The 24,725-nt window shown below is 38.4% G+C and overlaps 1 protein-coding gene across 1 annotated transcript in view; it reads left to right on the forward strand.

Annotated features, from left to right (window-relative positions):
• Window positions 1-9,121: 9,121 nt before the first annotated feature.
• The window catches only part of CFAP47 (cilia and flagella associated protein 47), a 509,689-nt gene continuing 494,085 nt past the window's right edge, over window positions 9,122-24,725 (forward strand). The window contains exons 1-3 of the mRNA XM_088833637.1: window positions 9,122-9,319; window positions 16,232-16,383; window positions 19,745-19,860. Of these exons, the coding sequence (XP_088689763.1) occupies window positions 9,122-9,319; window positions 16,232-16,383; window positions 19,745-19,860 (466 nt within the window). The remainder of the gene's footprint in view (window positions 9,320-16,231; window positions 16,384-19,744; window positions 19,861-24,725) is intronic.

Raw genomic sequence — 24,725 nt, forward strand, 5'->3', positions numbered from 1 at the left:
GTAGCCACTGCTCCTTACCTTGGATGAGGTCGCCCCTCCTGACCTTGAACATGGAGTAGCTCCTCTCGGCCCTCCTGCAACCAGTGGAGCCACTGCTCCTTGGACGTGGGGTTGGACGCTCCTTGAACTCAGTGAAAGTAAGCCATGCCGTGTGGGGCCACCCAAGACGGAAGGGTCATGGTGGAGAAGTCTGACAGAATGTGGTCCACTGGAGAAGGGAATGGCAAACCACTTCAGTATTCTTGCCTTGATAACAATAAGAACAGTATGAAAAGGCAAAAAGATAGGACACAGAAAGATGAACTCCCCAGGTCGGTAGGTGCCCAATATGCTACTGGAGATCAGTGGAGAAATAACTCCAGAAAGAAGGAAGGGATGGAGCAAAAGCAATATCAATACCCAGTTGTGGATGTGACTGGTGATAGAAGCAAGGTCCGATGCTGTAAAGAGCAATATTGCATAGGAACCTGGAATGTTATGTCCATGAATCAAGGCAAATTGGAAGTGGTCAAACGGGAGATGGCAAAAGTGAACATCAACATTCTAGGAATCAGCGAAATAAGATGGACTGGAATGGGTGAATTTAACTCAGATGACCATTATATCTACTACTGTGGGCGGGAATCCCTTAGAAGAAATGGAGTAGCCATCATGGTCAACAAAAGAGTCCGAAATGCAGTACTTCTATGCAATCTCAAAAACGACAGAATGATCTCTCTTCTTTTCCAAGGCAAACCATTCAATATCACGGTGATCCAAGCCTATGCCCCAAACAGTAATGCTGAAGAAGCTGAAGTTGAATGGTTCTATGAAGACCTACAAGACCTTTTAGAACTAACACCGCCAAAAATGTCCTTTTCATTCTAGGGGACTTGAATGCAAAAGTAGGAAGTCAAGAAACACCTGGAGTGACAGGCAAATTTGACCTTGGAGCACGGAATGAAGCAGGGCAAAGGCTAATAGAGTTCTGCCAAGAGAACACACTGGTCATAGCAAACACCCTCTTCCAACAACACAAGAGAAGACTCTACACATGGACATCACCAGATGGTCAACACCGAAATCAGATTGATTATATTCTTTGCAGCCAAAGATGGAGAAGCTCTATACAGTCAGCAAAAACAAGACTGGGAGCTGACTGTGGCTCAGATCATGAACCCCTTATTGCCAAATTCAGACTGAAATTTAAGAAAGTGGGGAAAACCACTGGACCATTCAGGTATGACCTAAATCAAATCCCTTATGATTATACAGTGGAAGTGAGAAATAGATTTAAGTGACTAGATCTGATAGAGTGCCTGATGAACTATGGACAGAGGTTCGTGACATTGTACAGGAGACAGGAATCAAGCCCATTCCCATGGAAAAGAAATGCAAAAAAGCAAAATGGCTGTCATAGGAGGCCTTACAAATAGCTGTGAAAAGAAGAGAAGTGAAAATCAAAGGAGAAAAGAAAAGATATTCCCATTTGAATGCAGAGTTTCAAAGAATAGCAAGGAGAAATAAGAAAGCTTTCCTCAGTGATCAGTGCAAAGAAATAGAGGAAAACAACAGAATAGGAAAAACAAGAGATCTCTTCAAGAAAATTAGAGATTCCAAGGGAACATTTCATGCAAAGATGGGCTCAATAAAGGACAGAAATGGTATGGACCTAACAGAAGCAGAAGATATTAAGAAGAGGTGGCAAGAATACACAGAAGAACTGTACAAAAAAGATCTTCATGACCAAGATAATTATGATGGTGTGATCACTCACCTAGAGCCAGACATCCTGGAATGTGAGGTCAAGTGGGCCTTAGAAAGCAACACGACGAACAAAGCTAGTGGAGGTGATGGAATTCCAGTTGAGCTATTTCAAATCCTGAAAGATGATGCTGTGAAAGTGCTGCACTCAGTATGCCAGCAAATTTGGAAAACTCAGCAGTGGCCACAGGACTGGAAAAGGTCAGCTTTCATTCCAATCCCAAAGAAAGGCAATGCCAAAGAATGCTCAAACTACCGCACAATTGCACTCATCTCACACGCTAGTAAAGTCATGCTCAAAATTCTCCAAGCCAGGCTTCAGCAGTATGTGAACCGTGAACTTCCAGATGTTCAAGCAGGTTTTACAAAAGGTAGAAGAACCAGAGATCAAATTGCCAACATCAGCTGGATCGCCGAAAAGGCAAGAGTTCCAGAAATACATCTATTTCTGCTTTATTGACTATGCCAAAGTCTTTGTGTGGATCACTATAAGCTGTGGAAAATTCTGAAACAGATGGGAATACCAGACCACCTGACCTGCCTCTTAAGAAACTTGTATGCAGGTCAGGAAGCAACAGTTAGAACTGGACATGGAACAGCAGACTGGTTCCAAATAGGAAAAGGAGTACGTCAATGCTATATATTGCCACCCTGCTTATTTAACTTATATGCAGAGTACATCATGAGGAATGCTGGGCTGGAAGAAGCACAAGCTGGAATCAAGATTGCTGGGAGAAATATCAATAACCTCAAATGTGCAGATGACACCACCCTTATTGCAGAAAGTGAAGAGGAACTAAAAAGTCTCTTGATGAAAGAGAAGAGTGAAAAGTTTGGCTTGAAGCTCAACATTCAGAAAACAAAGTTCATGGCATCTGGTCCCATCACTTCATGGGAAATAGATGGGGAAACAGTGGAAACCATGTCAGACTTTATTTTTTGGGGGGCTCCAAAATCACTGCAGATGCTGATTGCATCCATGAAATTAAAAGATGCTTACTTCTTGGAAGGAAAATTATGACCAACCTGGATAACATATTAAAAAGCAGAGACATTACTTTGCCAACAAAGGTCTGTCTAGTCAAGGCTATGGTTTTTCCAGTGGTCATGTATGGATGTGAGTGTTGGACCATGAAGAAAGCTGATTGCCGAAGAATTGATGCTTTTGAACTGTGGTGCTGGAGAAGACTCTTGAGAGTCCCTGGGACTGCAAGGAGATCCAACCAGTCCATCCTAAAGGAGAGCAATCCTGGATGTTCATTGGAAGGACTGATGCTGAGGCTGAAACTCCAAACTTTGGCCACCTCATACAACGAGTTGACTCATTGGAAAAGACCCTGATGCTGGGAAGGATTGGGGTCAGGAGGAGAAGGGGATGACAGAGGACAAGATGGCTGGATGTCATCACCGACTCGATGGACGTGAGTTTGAGTGAACTCCGGGAGTTGGTGATGGACAGGGAGGCCTGGCGTCCTGCGATTCATGGGGTCACAATGAGTTGGACACTACTGAGCGACTGAACTGAACTGAACTGACAGAGCTTAAGGGAAAACATACCCTTGAGCAAGATGAGTTGTCCTGTCCTGTTATCATTAGCTCTAGGCTTAAAGAAAATTTGTATTAAAGATTGTTGTTTTACCAACTCAGAGTTTAAGACAAAATGTCTTAACTAAGACAAAAGAATGTAGAAAAAACAAAATAGTTCCTCCCTTTGTCCTCCTCAAGAGCCCCAGTCTCCTTTTCAACCTAAGAATAAGCTCTCTGATTTATAGATAAGGAAAGCATACTGAAAATGAATATATCAAATCATACATACATTGACACATATTTCTTGTTGAACCAGTAATTGAAAATATTTTTTTCATTACCTGTTTTACAGGTTTTCCTCCCCTTTGGTTACAGAATGGATTTTTAAATTGTCTCATTCATTTCACCAGTCTCAGAAGCCCTTTGGAAACAGATTTTTAAATTGTATTTGAAATAAGTAACACCAAAGGGGTTTGGGGGTTCACTGGGGTCAAACAGGAAATAAAATATATAGAGAGATATAAATGAGTTGAGGAATGAAGGTATCTTAAATCATTTGATGAACAATACCTTTCATAATCACCACTTGGAGACTTTTTTTTCACATTGATTTCAGTCATCAACTAGTCACTTTTATCAGGTCCTGATTGGATGGTGGTTGCATTTTATAGTTCAATAAACATCAGTTTCTTATAGCCCAATAAAATTTGATTCAAAGCCTATACTATGAGACTAGCCCTGTCTAAAGCCCTGGTGTTATGTGGTTCACCAATCAAATACTGAACTCAAATAAAAGGACAGAAAGAAATGGCAATTTTTACTTCAGCAAAAGCATAAACTTAGAGGAAGAAATGAGGAAAATGGAATTGAAAATGTAGGACAAAGGGAAAGGGCAAAAAATGCAGGGTATGTTGCAACTGTGAAAAACAGTGAAAGATAATTAAAATAATTATTATTAATAAAAATTTCAAGTAGTTTCCTAGATATATTAAACAATAACAGAGAAATGCAATTGTGAATACAAATGGAAAAGAAAAAATAGGTAAGTCAGTGTATGAAACTGATAATGTCTTTGACAGAAATATTGAATCTCAGCAAGAAATTCCCAGGGAAAAATTAAGGGAAAGTGCTATTGGAAGAATTTATGTCCAATTGCTAAGTGCAGCTAATGCTGCACTAAATACAACTTTTGAGGGACCGTATTTTGTAATTATTATTGGTTATTCATCAAATGATGTTGAGGTTTTCTGGATCAATATATCACTTTTATACCAGGGTACATTTCAGCATCAGGACTGATGCTGAAGCTGAAGATCCAATACTTTGGACACCTGATGTGAACAGCTGACTCATTGGAAAAGACCCTGATGCTGGGAAAGATTGAAGGCAAAAGGAGAAGAGGGCAGCAGAGGATGAGACGATTGGATAGCATCACCGATTCAATGGACATGAACTTGGGCGAACTCTGGGAGATGGTGAGGGACAGGGAGGCCTGGTGTGCTACAGTCCATGGGGTTGCAAAGAGTCGGATACAACTTTGCGACTGAACAACAACAATGAACAATGTTGCATATCTTTCAGTGTGTGTATTTGTCATTATATCTTCTATAAGGAAGGAAGCACACTACTTGTTGTTCAGTCATCAGGCTTCCCTGTCCTTCATTATCTTCTGGAGTTTGCTCAAATTCATGTCCACTGAGTCAGTGATGCTATCTAACCATCTCATCCTCTGCTATCTGTTTTCTCCTTTTGCCTTCAATCTTTCCCAACATCAGAGTCTTTTCCAATGAGTCAGCTCTTTGCATCAGCTGGCCAAAGTATTGGAGCTTCAGCATTAGTCCTTCCAATGAATATTCAGTGTTGATTCTGTAAGGTTTGACTGCTTTGATCTCCTTGCAGTCCAAGGGACTCTCAAGAGCCTTCTCCAGCACCACAGTTTTAAAGCATCAACTCTTCAGCACTCAGCCTTCTTTATGGTCCAATTCACATCCATACATGACTACTGGAAAAACCATACAGATCTTTGATTTTACAGACATTTATCAGCAAAGTGATGTCTCTGCTTTTTAATACACTGTCTAGGTTTATTGTAACTTTCTTGCCAAGGAGCACGCGTCTTTTAATTTCAGGCTGCAATCACCATCTGCAGTGATTTTGGAACCTAAGGAAATACTGTCGCTGTTTCCATATTTTCCCCATCTATTTGCCATGAAGTTATGGGACTAGATGCCATGATCTTAATTTTTTAATGTCGAGTTTTAAGCCAGCTTTTTCACTTTCCTCTTTCACCCTCATTAAGAGGCTCTTTAGTTCCTCTTCACTTTCTGTCATTAGAGTGGTAGCATCTGCATATCTGAGGTTGTTGATATTTCTCCCAGCTGTATTGATTCCAGCTTGTGATTCATCCAGTCCAGCATTTTGCATTATTTTTCTGCATATAAGTTAAATAAGCAGGGTCACAATATACAGCCTTGTCATATTCTTTTCCCAATTTGGAACCAGTCCATTGTTTCATGTCCAGTTATAACTATTGCTACTTGACCTGCATACAGGTTTCTCAAGAGACAGGTAAGGTGGTCTGGCATTCCCATCTCTTTAAGAATTTTCCACAGTAAATGGAAAATGTATGTAAATGGAAAATGTATATAAATGGATACTGAGGCACAATTAGCAATTTCTGCAATGACATCTGGGTATAGTAAGACACACTTGCTTTTAGTGATAGAGAAATTTGTACCCTTTGACTTGGGTTGGTTAGTGGCTTCCTATCATTCACTATATGCTCTGTGAAAATGGCAATTTTTCTGTTTACGTTTCTGCCAAGTAATTAATGCTATTCTACTCTATCCAGACATTAATCTGGTCAATCTGTTCTTATTGGCATGGCTTTTCATTATCTTGAAGAACTTTTTATATGTAACTTTAGTGAATCTCATTGTATACTATCGACTTTTAAATTATTTTATAAACATGATGGTTACCACACTTTTAATACTCTTGTACTTAGTTCTTTTTGCCCTCTCTCAATAACTCCTGTTTCTTAGTCAGTATTCTAACCACTGTAATGTATTTTCTTGGATTTCATTCAGACTCTTTTCAAAAAATGATTTGGAACTTTTCAAGATTTTAAATTATCAAAATAATATCCAGTGTTTTCCCTTTTTCCCTTTGTCATCAACTTTTTTCAGTCCCTTAAAGATGTATAGACGCAAACATCCAAAAATTTACTAGGGATCATTTCACTTACTTCCTCTTGTTGTCCCTTCCTTGGTGTTCAGAGATTCTACCCACCATTAGGGGCTTCCCTGGTGGCTCAGATGGTAAAGAATCCATCTGCATTTCAGGAGACCCTAGCTTGATCCCTGGGTCAGGAAAATCCCCTGGAGGGAGGCATGACAACCCACTTCAGTATTCTTGCCTGGAGAATCCCATGGACAGAGGAGTCTGGTGGGCTACAGTCCATGGGGTCACAAAGAGATGGACACGACTGAGAGACTAATACACACTAACACACACACTCACCATTAGAGTTTCCACTAGTTAAGTATGAAATAGGACTTCTGATATCTGTTTCACATGGCAAAATTTATAGTTAATTGATAGGAGTTACATTTTTTTCTCTTAAACTAATTCAGAGTAGAAGAATGGTAAGTCTGCAGTGGACATTTAGCATGTCCACTTAATCTTCAAGTCCTCATTTTATTTAGTTCATCATTATTATAATGAGGAATAAAATTAAACCTTATTAATAATATATAAAGTGTTCCAGTCAGAGTGCCTACTTTGATTTTTATATATAAGTCCTGCCAACCATGCTGCCTTGGAAATCTGGCAAAGATGAACACACACATTTCATCCATGATATATAATGAAAATTATTCTCCATGAAGCCTCCATATTAGAAAATTATACATGCACACACAAAAAAGGTACTGTTTATATTTTTTAATCACTGTTATGTAAAAATCTCTTGTTATGTTATTTGTCCAGCCTTAAAGTAACTACATAATCATGAATAGTTTAAAATTTTGACTAAAAACAGCCTACAATTCACCCAACTATGCCTTCATATGTCCATTATTTGATAATAGAATTTGGAGAAGATACTTAGGAGTTAAACACATGATGCAAGTGTTAAGAGTACTTTATCTAAAGTTTACATTTAGGGTAGGTTAAAAAAAGGTAAAAAATCAACAAGGTTTAATTATAGTTACTAAGGGCAACAGATTGAGCTCTAGGCTTAGGGAAGATGGAGAGAGCTATGTGACATTGATGATGAGAGCTTGAATAGAACAGGGAAACATTGTTCTCCATTTGATTTGCATCACTGTATCTTTAGGATTTATACAGAAGTCTAGACTTGAGATAGTCTGCTTGAGAATGGGCAGTAGGCAATTTTGAGACCTCTTCGGAATTTCCAGTTTGATGAGAGGGCTTTGTATGGACTGTGGTCTTGATTCAGTCAAGTTCCTTGGGCCACTGTTGTCCTTTCTGTGCTGTAAAGGTGTCCTGCATAGGAGCTACAGCATACACACTGGATTTGTACTGTGATACCATAGTAGTGATTAGCACAGAAATCCAGGCGTGACTCACATCTCCCACTTGTGAAGTCATAATATAGAAAAATCTGAAAAATTATGCAGGTGCTTTTACTCAGTTCATAAGAATCTGTAAATCACAATGTCCACCACCACTACTTGCACTATTTTCAACTATTGACAATTCCAAGAAATTTTAAAAATTGTCTTTATAGTTTATAGTGAAGTAATAATTTACTGATCATCTTAGAAATGTGAGAATCTTGTAAAACAATTGTGGGAAAGTATTCTACAAAGATATTTAGGTCTTGAAGGATGAGTAACTGTTTGACCAGGAGATGGAAAGGCTAGTCCACTCAGAGTGAAAGTCATGTGCCATGGCAGTGAGGAAATGAAAGCACTTAATTATAAATAAATTTTTATGTGAGTGGGAAATTCTATATAGTGTTTAAAACAAGGTGTGGAGGGGGGAGCCATTTTTTCACTGCTTGGCTGCAAATTAATAAAGGTCTATAGAAGAAACTGTTGTGAAGTTATCAGAGGAAGGGGAAATAGCACTCACCTAATGTTTTGAAACCAAGGACTACCACAGCAGATGAAAGATGAAGAGAGACTATGGATTGGACAGTGAATTTAGACCTGTTGGAAAGGTGCTCATATAAATAGCTATGAAGATGCTTGATGTGAATCTTCTGAGCAGCTCCTTCTTTCACAAATAAAGAAACTTACACCTAGAGGACTTAAAATTTTTATAGCCTCTCTTCAGTGTGTGGTCCTTGAACCAGAACCATTGGAATCACCTGGGACTGTGTTAGGCCCTGCCCCAGATCTACTGAAAACAGATTATGAATTTTAACAAAAACCCAGAGGATTGTTAGTAGATTTTTAGAAACACTAGCCTAAAGGCAACTGAGCCGGAGTCAGGGGGATCTGGCTGTGTTTCCATTGCTTTCCTCCGTTACTGTTACATCTTGTTGCGTACTTGGGCAGAACTTTCATTGCTCTTTAAGCTTAATCTTAAGAGAGGTCTAGGAAAATGCCCACCCCGCCAGTGGCCTCTTAAAATCCTGCCAGGCTGGGATTTAGGTGACCAAAACACGTTTTACAGTTACTCTGATGACACCTGGGATACTGGCTACTTTCACCAGAAGCTTGCAGCCTCCGTGAGGTTGCCAACTCGCCCAGCTTGGGCGGCGCCAAAGCCGGCTGGGCTGGAGGCGACCGCGTGGCGTCGGGGCGGTTGCCTAGCGACGGCGTCCACTCTAGTCAGTGGTCAAGTCCGCGACGGTTTGCCGGCTACATAGAGCACAGCCATGGAGACCGAGAGGACCTCCCTCGTGATGGCCCGGGACTTGGAGACCCCAAATAAGGACCTGCAGCTGCGGGTGACCCCGTCAGAAGTGAAATTTCTGGACGCGCTGGCAGGGAGGGTCTACCGCCTCCCACTTACCGTACACAATCTCGGCCGAAGCAACCAGAAAATCCGGTTTCAGGAGCCTGTCAAGCCACAGGTAACACACCCAGGGGTGTTCAGAGCAGGGCCTCAGGAGGGCCTGGGGAGTAGGCACCCGGCTTCTGTGAGGGTGCGGGCAGAATTGAGCTTCCTGTGAAGCGGTGATTTGGTGGGCTGGCCTTTTTGTTTCTTTCTTTTTCCTTTTTGCTTGGGGCTGGGAGACAGGGGAGAAAAGTCGATCTGGAATCTCCCAGTTCCTTCATTTGGAGTTTGGGGGGAAAAGGGAAGAGGATTTTATGTGTCTCTCCTAACAGCCAAGAATCAATGCTTCATAATGTTGTAGAATTATGACAACTTATTCTCCATTAACTCCCCTTTGGGTCACAAAGTGCCTGATTACTCCAGCTACTGTAGGATAGCGGGAAGGTTTATTATTTCATACTGTAACAAACATTTGTTTAGCACCTGCTACAAAATAGAAAGTAGGTGTGAGGCATGTAAAATGGAGACAGTTCTGCCCTCAAAACCTTAGAAACTAATAGGGAGGGGACTTCCCTGGTGGTCCAGTAGTTAAGACTCCATGCTTCTACTGCAGGGGTCACAGGTTTGATCCCTGGTGAGATGGCAGCGACCACAAAACAAAACAAAACTAATGAGGGAGTTAGTACAAGTTGAATAATCAGCAAAATTAATGTTCTAAGAAGCTATCCCTATCTTTTCATCTTTCTTTTGATTTAAAAGTTGACAGAACTTCATCTCTGTCACTGTTATTTTATACTATCTGTGTGAATGAATGGACATTAATTTATTATGATCACATGTTCTCAGGGAGACTTGATATAGGACAGGTGAAAATTTTTGATATGTAAGTGATGCATAACTGCATTTTCTCATGAAATAGTCCTGATAATGATACTGAATGCAGCTGGACTTCTATATGCAGATACAGAAAGGTTCACTTAAAATTATATATGTTTCTAACTACTGTGGGTTGCTGTTAGAAAATGAATGCACAGTCCTGTCTTCCGTGTTTTTTTGACTCGTGGGGCCTATGGTTCAGTCAGGCCAGTCTTGCTGCTGCTGCTGCTAAGTCACTTCAGTTGTGTCCGACTCTGTGTGACCCCATAGACGGAAGCCCACCAGGCTCCCCCGTCCCTGGGATTCTCCAGGTAAGAACACTGGAGTGGGTTGCCATTTCCTTCTCCGATGTGTGAAAGTGAAAAGTGAAAGTGAAGTCGCTCAGTCGTGTCTGACCCTTAGCGACCCCACGGACTGCAGCCTACCAGGCTCCTCCGTCCATGGGATTCTCTAGGCAAGAGTACTGGAGTGGCTTGCCATTGCCTTCTCTGCAGGCCAGTCTTAGGCTCTACTTTTTACACTTAAAAACCTGATGTACTGTTTACCCTAAAGTGCACAGAAACTGAAAGTAAAGCTTGATGAATTCTTACATGCATTTATCTCCATGTAGCTACCACTTAGATCAAATCATAGAATATTTCCACCACTACAGAAGTTTCTCTGTAGTACCTGGAATAATCAACCCATGGAGGTAGGTGACCACTATACTGACTTGTAATGAACCAGATTACTAGTCAGTTCTTGAGTTTCATATAAATGGAATCATTCTTTATGGATTTTTGTATTTACACGTTTTGACAGTAGTAATGTGTTTATTTTGTAATAAAATCATACAGTGCCTAACCCTTTAAATCAGGAAGTACCTGATTGCTACAAACACTGTAAAATTAGAGAAATCATTTATTATTTCACTAATTTACTACATATTATTAAACAATCGAATGTACATCTGAATATATTTTCTTTTAAAAGTCAAGTTGGCAGTAAATCCCAGATCTGGACAAACACTATTTTATGGATGTCTAGGAGACACTTTCTCCATGATCCAGCGGATTTTGGTAATTTGATCTCTGGTGCCTCTGCCTTTTCTAAAACCTGCTTGAACATCTGGAAGTTCACAGTTCACATATTGCTGAAGCCTGGCTTGGGGAATTTTGAGCATGACTTTACTAGCGTGTGAGATGAGTGCAATTGTGCGGTAGTTTGAGCATTCTTTGGCATTGCCTTTCTTTGGGATTGGAATGAAGACTGACCTCTTCCAGTCCTGTGGCCACTGCTGAGTTTTCCAAATTTGCTGGCATATTGAGTGCAGCACTTTCACAGCATCATCTTTCACGATTTGAAATAGCTCAACTGGAATTCCATCACCTCCACTAGCTTTGTTCATAGTGATACTTTCTAAGGCCCACTTGACTTCACATTCCAAGATGTCTGGCTCTAGGTCAGTGATCACGTTATCGTGACTATCTTGGTCGTGAAGATCTTTTTTATACAGTTCTTCTGTGTATTCTTGCCACCTCTTCTTAATATCTTCTGCTTCTGTTAGGTCCATACCATTTCTGTCCTTTATCGAGCCCATCTTTGCATGAAATGTTCCCTTGGAATCTCTAATCTTCTTGAAGAGATCTCTTGTTTTTCCTATTCTGTTGTTTTCCTCTATTTCTTTGCATTGATCACTGAGGAGGGCTTTCTCATCTCTCCTTGCTATTCTTTGGAACTTCAGATGCTTATATCTTTCCTTTTCTCCTTTGCTTTTCGCTTCTCTTCCTTTCACAGCTATTTGTAGGGCCTCCTCAGACAGCCATTTTGCTTTTTTGCATTTCTTTTCCATGGGGATGTTCTTGGTCCCTGTCTCCTGTGCAATGTCATGAACCTCCGTCCAGAGTTCATCAGGCACTCTATCAGATCTAGTCCCTTAAATCTATTTCTCACTTCCACTGTATAATCATAAGGGATTTGATTTAGGTCATATCTGAATGGTCTAGTGGTTTTCCCTACTTTCTTCAATTTAAGTCTGAATTTGGCAATAAGGAGTTCATGTCCTGAGCCACAGTCAGCTCCCAGTCTTGTTTTTGCTGACTGTATAGAGCTTCTCCTTCTTTGGCTGCAAAGAATATAATCAATCTGATTTCGGTGTTGGCCATCTGGTGATGTCCATGTGTAGAGTCTTCTCTTGTGTTGTTGGAAGAGGGTGTTTGCTATGACCAGTGCATTCTCTTGGCAAAACTCTATTAGCCTTTGCCCTGCTTCATTCCGTGCTCCAAGGCCAATTTTGCCTGTTACTCCAGGTGTTTCTTGACTTCCTACTTTTGCACTCCAGTCCCCTATAATGAAAAGGACAAGCAAGAGAGTTCCAGAAAAACATCTATTTCTGCTTCACTGACTATGCCAAAGCCTTTGACTGTGTGGATCACAATAAACTGTGGAAAAGTCTTCAAGAGATGGGAATACCAGACCACCTGACCTGCCTCTTGAGCAACCTGTATGCAGGTCAGGAAGCAACAGTCAGAACTGTACATGGAACAGCAGACTGGTTCCAAATAGGAAAAGGAGTACGTCAAGTTTGTATATTGTCATCCGGCTTATTTAACTTATATGCAGAGTACATCATGAGGAACGCTGCGCTGGAAGAAGCACAAGCGGGAATCAAGATTGCCGGGAGAAATATCAATAACCTCAGATATGCAGATGACACCACCCTTATGGCAGAAAGTGAAGAGGAACTAAGAACCTCTTGATGAAAGTGAAAGAGGAGAGTGAAAAAGTTGGCTTGAAGCTCAACATTCAGAAAAAAAGAACATGGCATCTGGTCCCATCACTTAATGGGAAATAGATGGGAAAACAGTGGAAACAGTGTCAGACTTTGTTTTATCGGGCTCCAAAATCACTGCGGATGCTGATTGCAGCCATGAAATTAAAAGACGCTTATTCCTTGGAAGGAAAGTTATGACCAACCTAGATAGCATATTAAAAAGCAGAGACATTACTTTGCCAACCAAGGTCCGTCTAGTCAAGGCTATGTTTTTTCCAGTGGTCATGTATGGATGTGAGAGTTGGACTGTGAAGAAAGCTGAGTGCCGAAGAATTGATGCTTTTGAACTGTGGTGCTGGAGAAGACTCTTGAGAGTCCCTTGGACTGTGAGGAGATCCAGCTGGTCCATTCTAAAGGAGATCAACCCTGGGTGTTCATTGGAAGGACTGATGCTAAAGCTGACACTGCAATACTTTGGCCACCTCATGCGACGAGTTGACTCACTGGAAAAGAGTCTGATGCTGGGAGGGATTGGGGGCGGGAGGAGAGGGGGACGACAGAGAATGAGATGGCTGGATGGCATCACCGACTCAATGGACATGAGTTTGAGTGAACTCTGGGAGCTGGTGATGGACAGGGAGGCCTGGCGTGCTGTGATTCATGGGGTCGCGGAGAGTCGGACACGACTGAGTGAATGAACTGTACTGAAACTGAGGAGACACTTGTATGAGCGGTTTTTGTGCAGTGAGAAGAAAAATAATATATTTCATTTTAGTGTTTTTTTTATTTAGAACACAGGTCTTGACATTAGCAAGAGAATGGCCACACAGGTTTGCTAGTTAGAGGCCAAAGCCATGAGCTCGATATCAGTGTGAACTTATATTTGTTGCAAGATCATGATGTGTACTCCTGGTCCTTCATAGGTGTAAAGGGAATTAAGGGATAGATTAGTAAAAAATATATTAGCTGTCTTGGAGGAAACAAGAAAAAAACAGGGTACTATGTAAAGAGCATTGCCGTCGTCACTGTTGTGGTTACTTAGGAAACAATTCTCTTAACACACATCAGAGCTTGTTTTCCACCTTGTTTTCCAAGATCCTGCATTGCCTACTATTTGCCATATGCAGTGACGTATGCCACCTACTGTGGGTTGCTGTTAGAAAACTAAGACCCAGTCCTATCTTCAGGGTTCTGCTGACTCGTGTGGCCTCTGGTTCTGTCAGGCCAGTCTTTCTTGTCATTGTCCTGTTACCCATGTTGGCTCAGACTTCCTTTTCTTTTGACCCATGTTTTTATTATTCCCGCCTGTAAGAATCACTGCCTTCCAAATCCTGTCCATCTCCGAGCGTCAAAAGTGAGTTTTCATTTTTCTCAAACAAATCTTCTCTTATCTCCAAATTCTTTCTCCCCGCTGCTGCTGCTGCTGCTGCTGTCACTTCAGTCGTGTCTGACTCTGTGCGACCCCATAGACAGCAGCCCACCGGGTTCCTCTGTCCCTGGGATTCTCCAGGCAAGAATACTGGAGCGGGTTGCCATTTCCTTCTCCAATGCATGAATGCATGCTAAGTCGCTTCAGTCGTGTCTCTTTCTCCCCTACTGGATACTAATTGCATATACAGACATTCATTAGAGTTTGGACTTGTGTCTGGTAAATGTTACTTTCAACTCAGTGGTCACATCATAAGTTCCTAAGAGTAGGGTTGGTGCCTTTGACACCTTTGCAGACTACCCAGAGTGCTCAGAAACTTGTAGTTTGGGTGTGTGCTGCTGAATCACTCCTGTCCTTCTTTTTTAAAGGAAGATGATCAAACCTGCTATGTGGACTTTCAGCACCCAAAGACCTATATTTATCCCTTGATTTTTAGTAATTGATGAGGGTTGAAAGTTGGGCTGTGGTAGTTATGAGGTCTCAGAGTCATTGTTTGCTGGAAGGATGACACTTTCAGACCAATTGTATCAACATATCTTTCCAGTACTCTATTACCCTCATTGCTGGAAACCACTGCTTGTACTCAGTCTGGCATTAAAAGCCCTGAATAGTTAATTTCAACTTGACTTCCATTGTTACTCATTGAAGCTCTTTGCCCAGCAAGACTAGCTTATTAGCTGCCTGCTGAAAGATTATTTTGCTTATTCTTTTCTCTGCATGTGCTTGAGATGTTCCTGCCTCCATAGGGAGCATCTTTCTTGCTTCTTCTCTACCCTATACATCCATCCTCTAAACCTGCATTGAGTGTGTTCATTCCTAGCCCACAGTTATCATGTTTTCTCTTGGATTTTCATGATACTTAAGTCTGCATCACTCATATGACACCTGATTAGTCCCTGGCTTAAATATTATGTAATTGTCAAGGGATGTATATATAATATGCTTCTTTTAAGAGATTATATATTCAGGAGTTTCTAGTTGTGGGGAAAGAGCTTAAGTTTTAGAGTCAGATAGATGTATCTTTCAAGTCCTCACTGACATTCTTGAACCTACAGGCCCTAGTTTCTCATCTCTACACTGGGAGCATTAATATCAGCCTTACCGGGCTGTAGAAGTATATTAAGTGAGCTAATAGTTGTCGAATGCTTGACCTACCAGAAGTACTTAATACATAGAAGTTATTCTCTTTCCCTCTGCAGGTCTTCCTGGAGTCTAGCAAATGTTTTTCAAGAACAAAAGTTCTTTTTCCTTGGTCTATTCCTTTTTATATTTCTTCCACCTTCTGAAGTCCAAGTCCTCAAGCAGAAAGTATATAAAATGCTATATGTATTTATGAATGTATGTGTGCTTGTACATGTATGTTATATATATATATATTTAGATTGAATAATATTTTTATTAGATCACTATTCCCTTTTCCTGTACTTTAGTGCCTCATACTTCTAAAGGTGTATGTTGAGTGGCTCAGACGGTAACGAATCTGCCTGCAATGTGGGAGACCTGGGTTCGATCCCTGGGTTGCAAAGATCCCCTGGAGGAGGGCATGGCAAACCACTTCAGTATTCTTGCCTGGAGAATCCCCATGAACAGAGGAACCTGGCAGGCTACAGTGTATGGGGTCGCAAAGAGTTGGACATGACTGAGAGACTCAGCACAGCTCTTTTCCCCTGTTTTTTTTTTTTCTTTCTGTTTTTTAGTACCTCATACTTCTAAAGGAGCCCTTGAACATTTACACATTTCTCGACTGACTGAATTTTCAGTTTCAGTTCATTTACCATTAAAAGTATATCTGAAGCGTGTAGGGCAGGAATATTGCCTGTATCTTAATATATCTCTTGAAATAATGTATACTCCTTACTATAGTTGCTCATATTATTTTCTTATTAGGAGTTAAGATATGTAATTATTATTGTTTTTTTCTTCCACTGAAGTTCAAACTGATTTTGACCAATCTGGATAAAGCACTTGCTTCTGGCCTTCAGACAACAGCTATGGTGGAATATCATCCTGATAAGAATGAAGACATGTGTGACCAACTTCTTATTTCAGTAGGAAATAAAACAATAGTGATCCCTCTAATTGGGTATGTATTCTTCATAATTGAAGCTAACATTTTGAGCATCTTTCAGATGAAAATAAGAGTCATAGTAATATTTTCTATTTTCTCTAATAAGGCTTTTTGTATCTACAGTATCCTTAAACTGAATTTCAAGAACAAATTTTTTAGCAAATTGTAGTGTTCAAAACAAATGAAAGACTAGTTTTCTGTTTTTTATTAAAATCACTTAGAAATATTCAACAATTGTTTGTATTCTTTTCTTTCCCTGGAACTCACGTCCTATTTTATTTCTGCCATATTTTCTATACCTTTTGATAGCAAGATTTATTTTTAAAATGCTATTTTTTCTGTCTCCACAATCATACTTTTCATTCTCACTCCAACAAAATCCATCTGACTCTCTACCCAGCTTTCCAGTGGAGCAGCTCTTGCATATTTCCAGTCTTTTGGTACCTCCTTTGTCTTTTACTTGATTTCTCCTCAGCGTTAGACACAGTTAATCATTATTGCTTCTGTGGGCCACTTTATTCTCTTGACTTACTTGCTACTATACTTCTTAAATGATTATTCCTTCTAATCCTATTTTACTTTTTTAAAAAAATGGAAGTGCAATTGACATAGTAATATAACATTGTATAAGTTGACGGTGTACATGTTGATTTGATACATTTATACATCGTAACATATTACCATCATAGGTTTGGCTGACATTTGTATCACATTTACTTGGTCATCATTTCTTTCCTGACATTGAAGTTTATGATATATTATTGTTGCCTGTGATCACTATGTTTTATGTTAGCTCTCTGGAACATATTTATCTACTAGTTCCCAAATTGTACTCTTAAACAAAATCTCCCTAATTCTCCTACTTTCCAGCATCTGGTAACCAACATTCTACTTTCTATTCTTATGTTGTATGTATTCCTAAATGGATTATTGTTACCCCATAGTCACAATTTAATTCAGTTTTAAATTATTGCTGTATTTGCTTCACAGAATTTTAAATAATGCAGACGTTTGGCTTCAAGATAATCAAAATGGTGCTCTTCTGAGATTGGCTAAAGAATATGGACTAGTATAATGAATATAATATAGAATTAAATAACTGATTTGGAGATTAACCTTAATACAAATAGTTTATTTGACCAAGACATTGTGCTTTTCATTTTGCATTGAAAAAAGTATAGTTCTGTTCGTTACAAAATTATCTGATAAAGCTATTATAAAATTTTTAGGTATTTTTAATATATGTACATGCACAATCCTTCTTTTTACAGCAAAATATGATTCTATAGGTATTATTTTTTGTTTTTATTTGACCACCACCAGCAGAATTAATATTGAAATATTAATATTAGTATTAGATATAAGCCTTTTAATAGTTTCCCTTGTGTTTTTTTTTTCATGAACTGAATTTAGATGTGCAATTATTTGGGTTCTCCATGTTGAGAAATTCTGCTTTAGCACAGCATCCCATTTTGCATAGGAATCAAACAGTTGGCACATTTTAGGCAAGGAATAAGCTATTCCTTTGCACCATTGGAAGGTATTTATTTAGCTTTGAGAGCATTTCCAAGTTTTGAGATAACTGGTACTTGGTATTAGTGTATTGGTCATTCATTCCCTTCTCCAGAATTTCCTTACAGTGTGACCCTTAGATAGGGTTCAACTGGTAACTCATTTTGCAGAGAGCATTTGGAGTCAAGAGGCACTTCTCCTTATAGGTGGCTTGATTCTTTATGTCCTCAGAGGTCAAAGGTCTTGACATGTTGTGGTACATATGGGCCAGAGAATTTTTTTTTATACAAGAGGAAGACAAACCAGTAGGAAAGCCAGAGAAACTATTAAATATTACCATATCACCATACCCTTACTCCTTAAACCATATATATGTGTATGCATGTATGTACATTTATATGTATGTGTATGTGTGAAAGATTTTTAAGAAATTATTAAGATTCTTTTCCACACCTAGCTAGAGAAAAAGCTTGAAAAATTGTTCAGCTTTTCACCTTACATTGTTTGCATTATTATTCTTCTTTTAGATCTTATAAACTCTTTATTAACACAATTATGTATATACATATAAGTATATTGTAAAGAGATGTACAAGGTCATTGATCTTTTTCTGTCTCAAAATTACAGTCTCTTTATGAGAAGAACATAGGTGTTTCTTAGAATATGCAGCATAAACAGGACAGTCCTAGCTGATCTCTGGAATGTCTGTACCTATCCAATAATACAAAAACATGTATAAACACAGATCCCAGAAAGAAGGCCCAGACCATCAATGAGTTACACAGTATTTGTGAATGTTTTCTTCAGCTATTTTTATTTGTGAATTTTGGTATGTTTGTCTGTATATATGATTGTATGCATGCATGGATGTATTTATATTTTGGAGGTTGTATCCTAAGGAGAGTGAATTAATTCATGTGTCTGGTATATAGCCTAAAGATTCAGTAGAGATCTGTTATTAATACATTTATTATTGATGTTGTTGTCATCATTGTTAGGTTTCTAAGGTAATGTACATGAAATCTAACAAAATGGATTCAAGGTTAAGTTCCTCAATGTTGTATCTAGATAATTCCTTGGATAAATAATTTAGGCTTTTTAAGTCTTTTGTTTTTCATCTGTAACATAGCCATAGTATTTACCTATCTTTCAGAAAAATTTTTAATATCAAACAGGATAATATTCTTAATGATGCCTTATAAACTAAATTACTATCCAGATTAAAAACATATATGTATATATATCCTTATGAGACATGTATATAAGATTAGAATGGATTTTTTAAAATGCTTATGAAAACATGTGTTACAGATATGCACATGAAAAATCAATTGTATCCTTTAGTTCTTAGACCTTTTCTTAGTCTCCAAGTGATATTTTATAGTATCCCACCTTCTTTTATTTCATCAGATATGGCATCATCCAAACGACTTACTTTGTTAAGATAACTGGTACCCTTTTGAGGGAGGGGGCAAGAGAACGTATGGTGTATGTATGCTCCCTCCCCTTCTGAGGGGAGTGGGCAAAAGAATGTATGGTTTAGGTGGAGATTTCAAGACAGAGTTCCAAGTATGTTTTGAGCTGCAAAATAATTGAGATACATGGGTAACCTTTCAAGGTGAGTACTTGGGAGGGTATTCCATGCATTTATGCACACAATCTGATTTTTTAATTTAAAATGTCTTTGATTATCTTTTTTTATGTCTTCATTTCGCAATTTTGTTTACTGACAAATGTCCCACCAGCAGACCTGTAAGGAAACTGAAATCTCTTTTAAGGAGTTAAGATAAAAGTCCCTGTGGATTTAACCATGAGGTTAGAGTTGTTAAAATTCATCATATGGTCCTCTTTTCTCCTCTTCTAGGTTGATTCCATCATGTCAATTGGAAATTGAACCAGAAGTTAATTTTGGGACATTGGTTGCCAGTAGTAAAGTGTATTGTAAAGAGATTAATATCATTAATCATGGCAGTGTGCCAGGTAAATACTTTCTATTCTATAAATTAACTTACACTTTCGGAAGAAAATTGGTAATGTTTGAAATATATTGTTGTTCTCTCACTCAGTAGTGTCCAGCTCTTTGTGACCCCATGGACTGCAGCATGCCCAGCTTCCCTGCCCACTATCTCCTGGAGTTTGCGCAAACTCATGTCCATTGAGTTGGTGATGCCATCCACCCATCTCATGCTCTGTTGTCCCCTTCTCCTCCTGCCTTCAATTTTTCTTGTGCAATTAATGTATTCTCTGATTCACCCTGCCCCTCAAAAATTAACTCTGTCATTTGAAAAAGCTCAAAACTGAAGGTCCTTAAGTAGGATGACTGTTTTAGAAACTGATAAGCAATATCAGGAAAGATGAATCTACATCCTTATGATTCTTATTAATATAACTTGACTTAGATGACTGATGATCCCCTTGAGGATAGAAATAGAGTGGTGTCGTAGAAGTGACACAGTCCTTAGAGCTTTCCAGAAGTAGAATCAGGGCACAGTGCCTTCCAAGCTGTGTGATCTGGGGTGAATATCTTTAAGAACATTGAACTTCAGATTCCTCATTTATAAACTGACTAATAAAATATACTGTGGTTAATTATGTATGTACCGAAGGCTGTAATATGGTACTTGACTTATCACAAGTACTCAGCAAAGATTTGTTCTTTTTCTCTATCATATTCAACTTTGAATTCACATACTGATCCCTAGCAGGCTGTTACTAACATTTTGTTGAAAGAATACGTGCTTCTTTCTTCTCCATGAGATTATTTCTAGAGATTCTTACTGTGACCTAACAGTTTGCATAAAGGCATAGGGGTATGTGTGTATGCATGCACACATATGCCTGTGTCTGCATGACCACACACTCTTCATATATAGTAGGCATACATAGTAAGCATATAATCACTTAACCTTTCATTCTCTTGATTGAATGCTCAGCATCTGGGATGATAAGACTAACATTTTTCTCAAGCTGAGATGAGGACAAGCTCCAAACAGGCAGGACATTTCTCTCTTGAGATTGCTTGTTGGGTACATGAAACAGGTATTATATCTAAACCTGCCTTATACTAAGTGAGGGCATTCTCTGGGGCTGCTTGAATGAACAGTGGAAATTATTAAGACAAAGGAAGTCTGACACTTTACTGATTTCTTCCTGGGATATAAACAGATAAAACTGATAATTGTTCCTCACTGAATGTTACTTATTTCACTTTCCATACTTTGTTTTTTAAATGATTGAATTTCTGAATTCTGTGAGATTATGGAATATTAGGCTCATTTGTGCCTGACTCCAGTGTTAAGGATGACCTCTCTTATGGTGAGTTACTCTGGTCTAAATAGTCCTTTAGATCTGATTATGGAGCAGTGATATGTAATTGATAGAATTTTATTTGTATTATTTTGCTTTCCAAAATTTCTCATAACTGTTGTCCATTACAAATTCTTTAACGCTTTGATCATATCCTCTCTTTATTTCTAAACTGATTCTAAATTCTAGATTTTATTCTAAAATCTTACCAAATTGTATATTTTTATTACATTTAAAAACTATAAGTAAAAAATATATGTTTGAATTTTAATTGAATATTTAATATTACTTTACTTAATGAAAGTACATATATGGACCTGAGTCCATACATTTTAGGAAGAGTAATTCACATCAACTTTTAGTATGTGTGCATGGTATTGTAGTTGATACTATTCTTGGTGAATTATAATTGAGTATTATGAAATGTTAATTGCCATTACCTTACAAACTGAAACAAATTGTTATCAGTGAAACACATTTTCTTTCTGCTGCCTCTGTCCCTCATTTTTGGAGTTGAATATTTTTTTCTACCCTTACCAAAATTGATAGTATGTTTTATATTCACAGTAGCAAGTGCCCATAAAGTGTCATAAAGTCCTCATTACCCATAAGCACAATATATAAATATTCATGAGAATTATGTATTTTCATGAAGAAAAACACTTAAGCAGAAAATAAATTCAGCAACCAAAGATGATTTTAATACAATTTTCCAAAAGGATTTTATGTGACAAACATTTTATAGTTTTAGAGTCAAAGATTAAGTGTCTACAAATACTCAGTGAAAGTGTTAGTTGCTCAGTCATGTCCTACTCTTTGTGACCCCTTGGACTTAACTGGCCAGGCTCTTCTGTCCATGGAATTCTTCAGGTAAGAATACTGGAGTGGACTGTCATTCCCTTCTCCAGAGGATCTTCCTGACCCAGGGATTGAACCTGGGTGTCCCTCATTGCAGGCAGATTCTTTACCATTCGAACCACCAGCGAAGCCCTTATGTATACTTAAGAGAACATTAAAAAGCCACACTCGGCAAGTTCATGATTTGTATATCTGTGTCTTCTCTCTGTGGTACTCACTGAGATAGATACTAGAGTTTATCTATGTAACAACTTCATGATGTTTTATATCAATAATCTATTGCTGCTGCTGCTAAGTCGCTTCAGTCGTGTCCGACTCTGTGTGACCCCGTAGACGGCAGCCCACCAGGCTCCCCCATCCCTGGGATTCTCCAGGCAAGAACACTGGAGTGGGTTGCCATTTCCTTCTCCAATGCATGAAAATGAAAAGTGCAAGTGAAGTCGCTCAGTCATGTCCGACTCTTAGTGACCCCATGGACTGCAGCCCACCAGGCTTCTCCGTCCATGGGATTCTCCAGGCAAGAGTACTGGAGTGGGGTGCCATTGCCTTTTCTTTAATAATCTATTATGGAGTAACTATCCATGGATTTAGCTGCATGTTGTCAAATGCATTTTGTTATATTGCCCCTTATAAGAATGTTTACGTAACTTACCAAGTAGTGCTTATCTTTTCACTTTGAAAAAACATGGTTTAGTCTTTAAGATGTTTCTAATATTAGTGTTTTGTGCTCTGGTAAACTCCATTTCCTCTTTTATGTTTTTATTTATTTTTTTATTTTTTATGTTTTTATTGTTTCTTAGTTTTTAATCACTGAAGATTGAAAAAAAAATCTTAGCATTTTTTGAATTGCAAACATTTCCCTCTTCCCCTCTTGAATCTTTGGGTACTGTTTCTACTACCATGTTATTATGTGGAATAGTCTTAAAAGTCCATAGAGTGATCTTTACACACCATTTCTGGATTTCAACGGCTACCTTAGGACTCCTTTTACCTCAAATATATGACCTTTCTCTTGCTCTTAATGCCTGCTGCCTCTCTTCCCCTGATCATCAGCATCATCTCTCTACATCACTGTCTAGAAAAGCCTAGCATTATCTCTAAAGCAGGAAATTTGCTAAGTTGGATCAGATCCAGAAGTCGTCCTAAGAATCTTACACAGAGAAGCACGCACTACTTATTCTCAGTGTATTTTTTGTTTGTTTTCTTGGAAATCAATGCCATGAAATCTCAACATACTTTTCGTGTGTGACACAGAGTTGGGCATATACTAGGCATTCAGTGAGCATTCATTTAATTGATCTGACCTAGAGTGAGGTCTTCCAGGGTCTAAATCTTGGTCACAGTATTAACTATCTGGGAGGCCCTGGGCAAACAATTTATACTTCCTGAATATTCATTGCCTCACTTATATATTTGGGATAACATAATACCTTCCTTGTATAATTGTGGTGATGATTAATAAAATGCTTAACACACTCTCTGACATACATTACATGTTCAATAAATACTGTTGATATTAGAATTATTCTTTTTCTCCATCTTCCTCAATTCTCTTGTGGACCATTGTTCCTTTTCTCAGTACGTTAGAAGTGAGTATTCCTTAGCATTTGTCATGAACCCTCATGTTTTCTCAGTCACTCTGCTCTCCCTGGGCAATCGCTTCCATTCATATTACTTAACTGACGTCTATACAAGACTTTGCATTTATTTCAGGTTTTTCAGACTTAACACGTCTAAAACTAAACTACTCAACTTCTTCCCCAAAGTTCTCCTTTTCTATTTTTCATTGAATGTCACCACCATGTAGATGGCCAAGTCAAAAATTTGGCAAAATCCTTGACACCTCCCTCCTTTTCACCCTCTACCCCCTTACTGAGTCAGTTATTAAATCATGTCTATCCACATCCTTATGGCAGTAATCCTATTTTTCTTTGTCCATTGTCACTTTTTTTTTACAACAGGTTATCATCATTTGTTGCCTTATAGTTATATCAACGTAAATTATTTCTCTGGAGTCTCTTATCTGCTTGTAGTTCATTCTCCACACATTGGCCAATTTCACATCTTAAAAAATGAAAATTTGATGACAAAAATTCTATCTGTAACATCTTTCCTTCAATGACATCCTTCTCCTAGGATGATGTCCTTGCTCCTGTTGTTAACATTAAAAAAATAAAACCATCAAATATTTCATTATTACTGATGGCATTAAAGTTACATAAGACACATTAATGTTTGTGTACTCACTATTTTAATATATTTAAAAGATTCAACAATGTTCTTTTATTAGAGGTTGTTCCTGGATAAGCTTTTGGACCATCGACTTTAGACTCAGCCTTAACTGAAAGTATATAGTTTTATTATCTTGGAGAACTGAGTCAATGATACTTGTTTATTTGTAGTGGATATAATTTTACAGATTTTTGCTTTATATTATGACAGAAAAAAAAATATTTATGTCATTACCGTGTCTCTAAAAATGACTGGATTAACACATTTTGTTACTGTGAATTTGTTTACCTTTTTCATCAGGTCATTTCTGGACTTAAAGTTTTATTATCTTTTTATATTTTCAGTACTTTTATTATGCTAATATTTTCATTCTCCTAAGTTAAATGAATAATTTTGGAAAATGTCATCAAATGTGATTTAAAACTGGTAAGTTAGGAATCTTCAGAGTT

The sequence above is a fragment of the Moschus berezovskii genome, chromosome X, assembly GCF_049115385.1.
Source record: "Moschus berezovskii isolate FMDL1 chromosome X, NW_MosBer_1.0, whole genome shotgun sequence".
NCBI lineage: Eukaryota > Metazoa > Chordata > Mammalia > Artiodactyla > Moschidae > Moschus > Moschus berezovskii.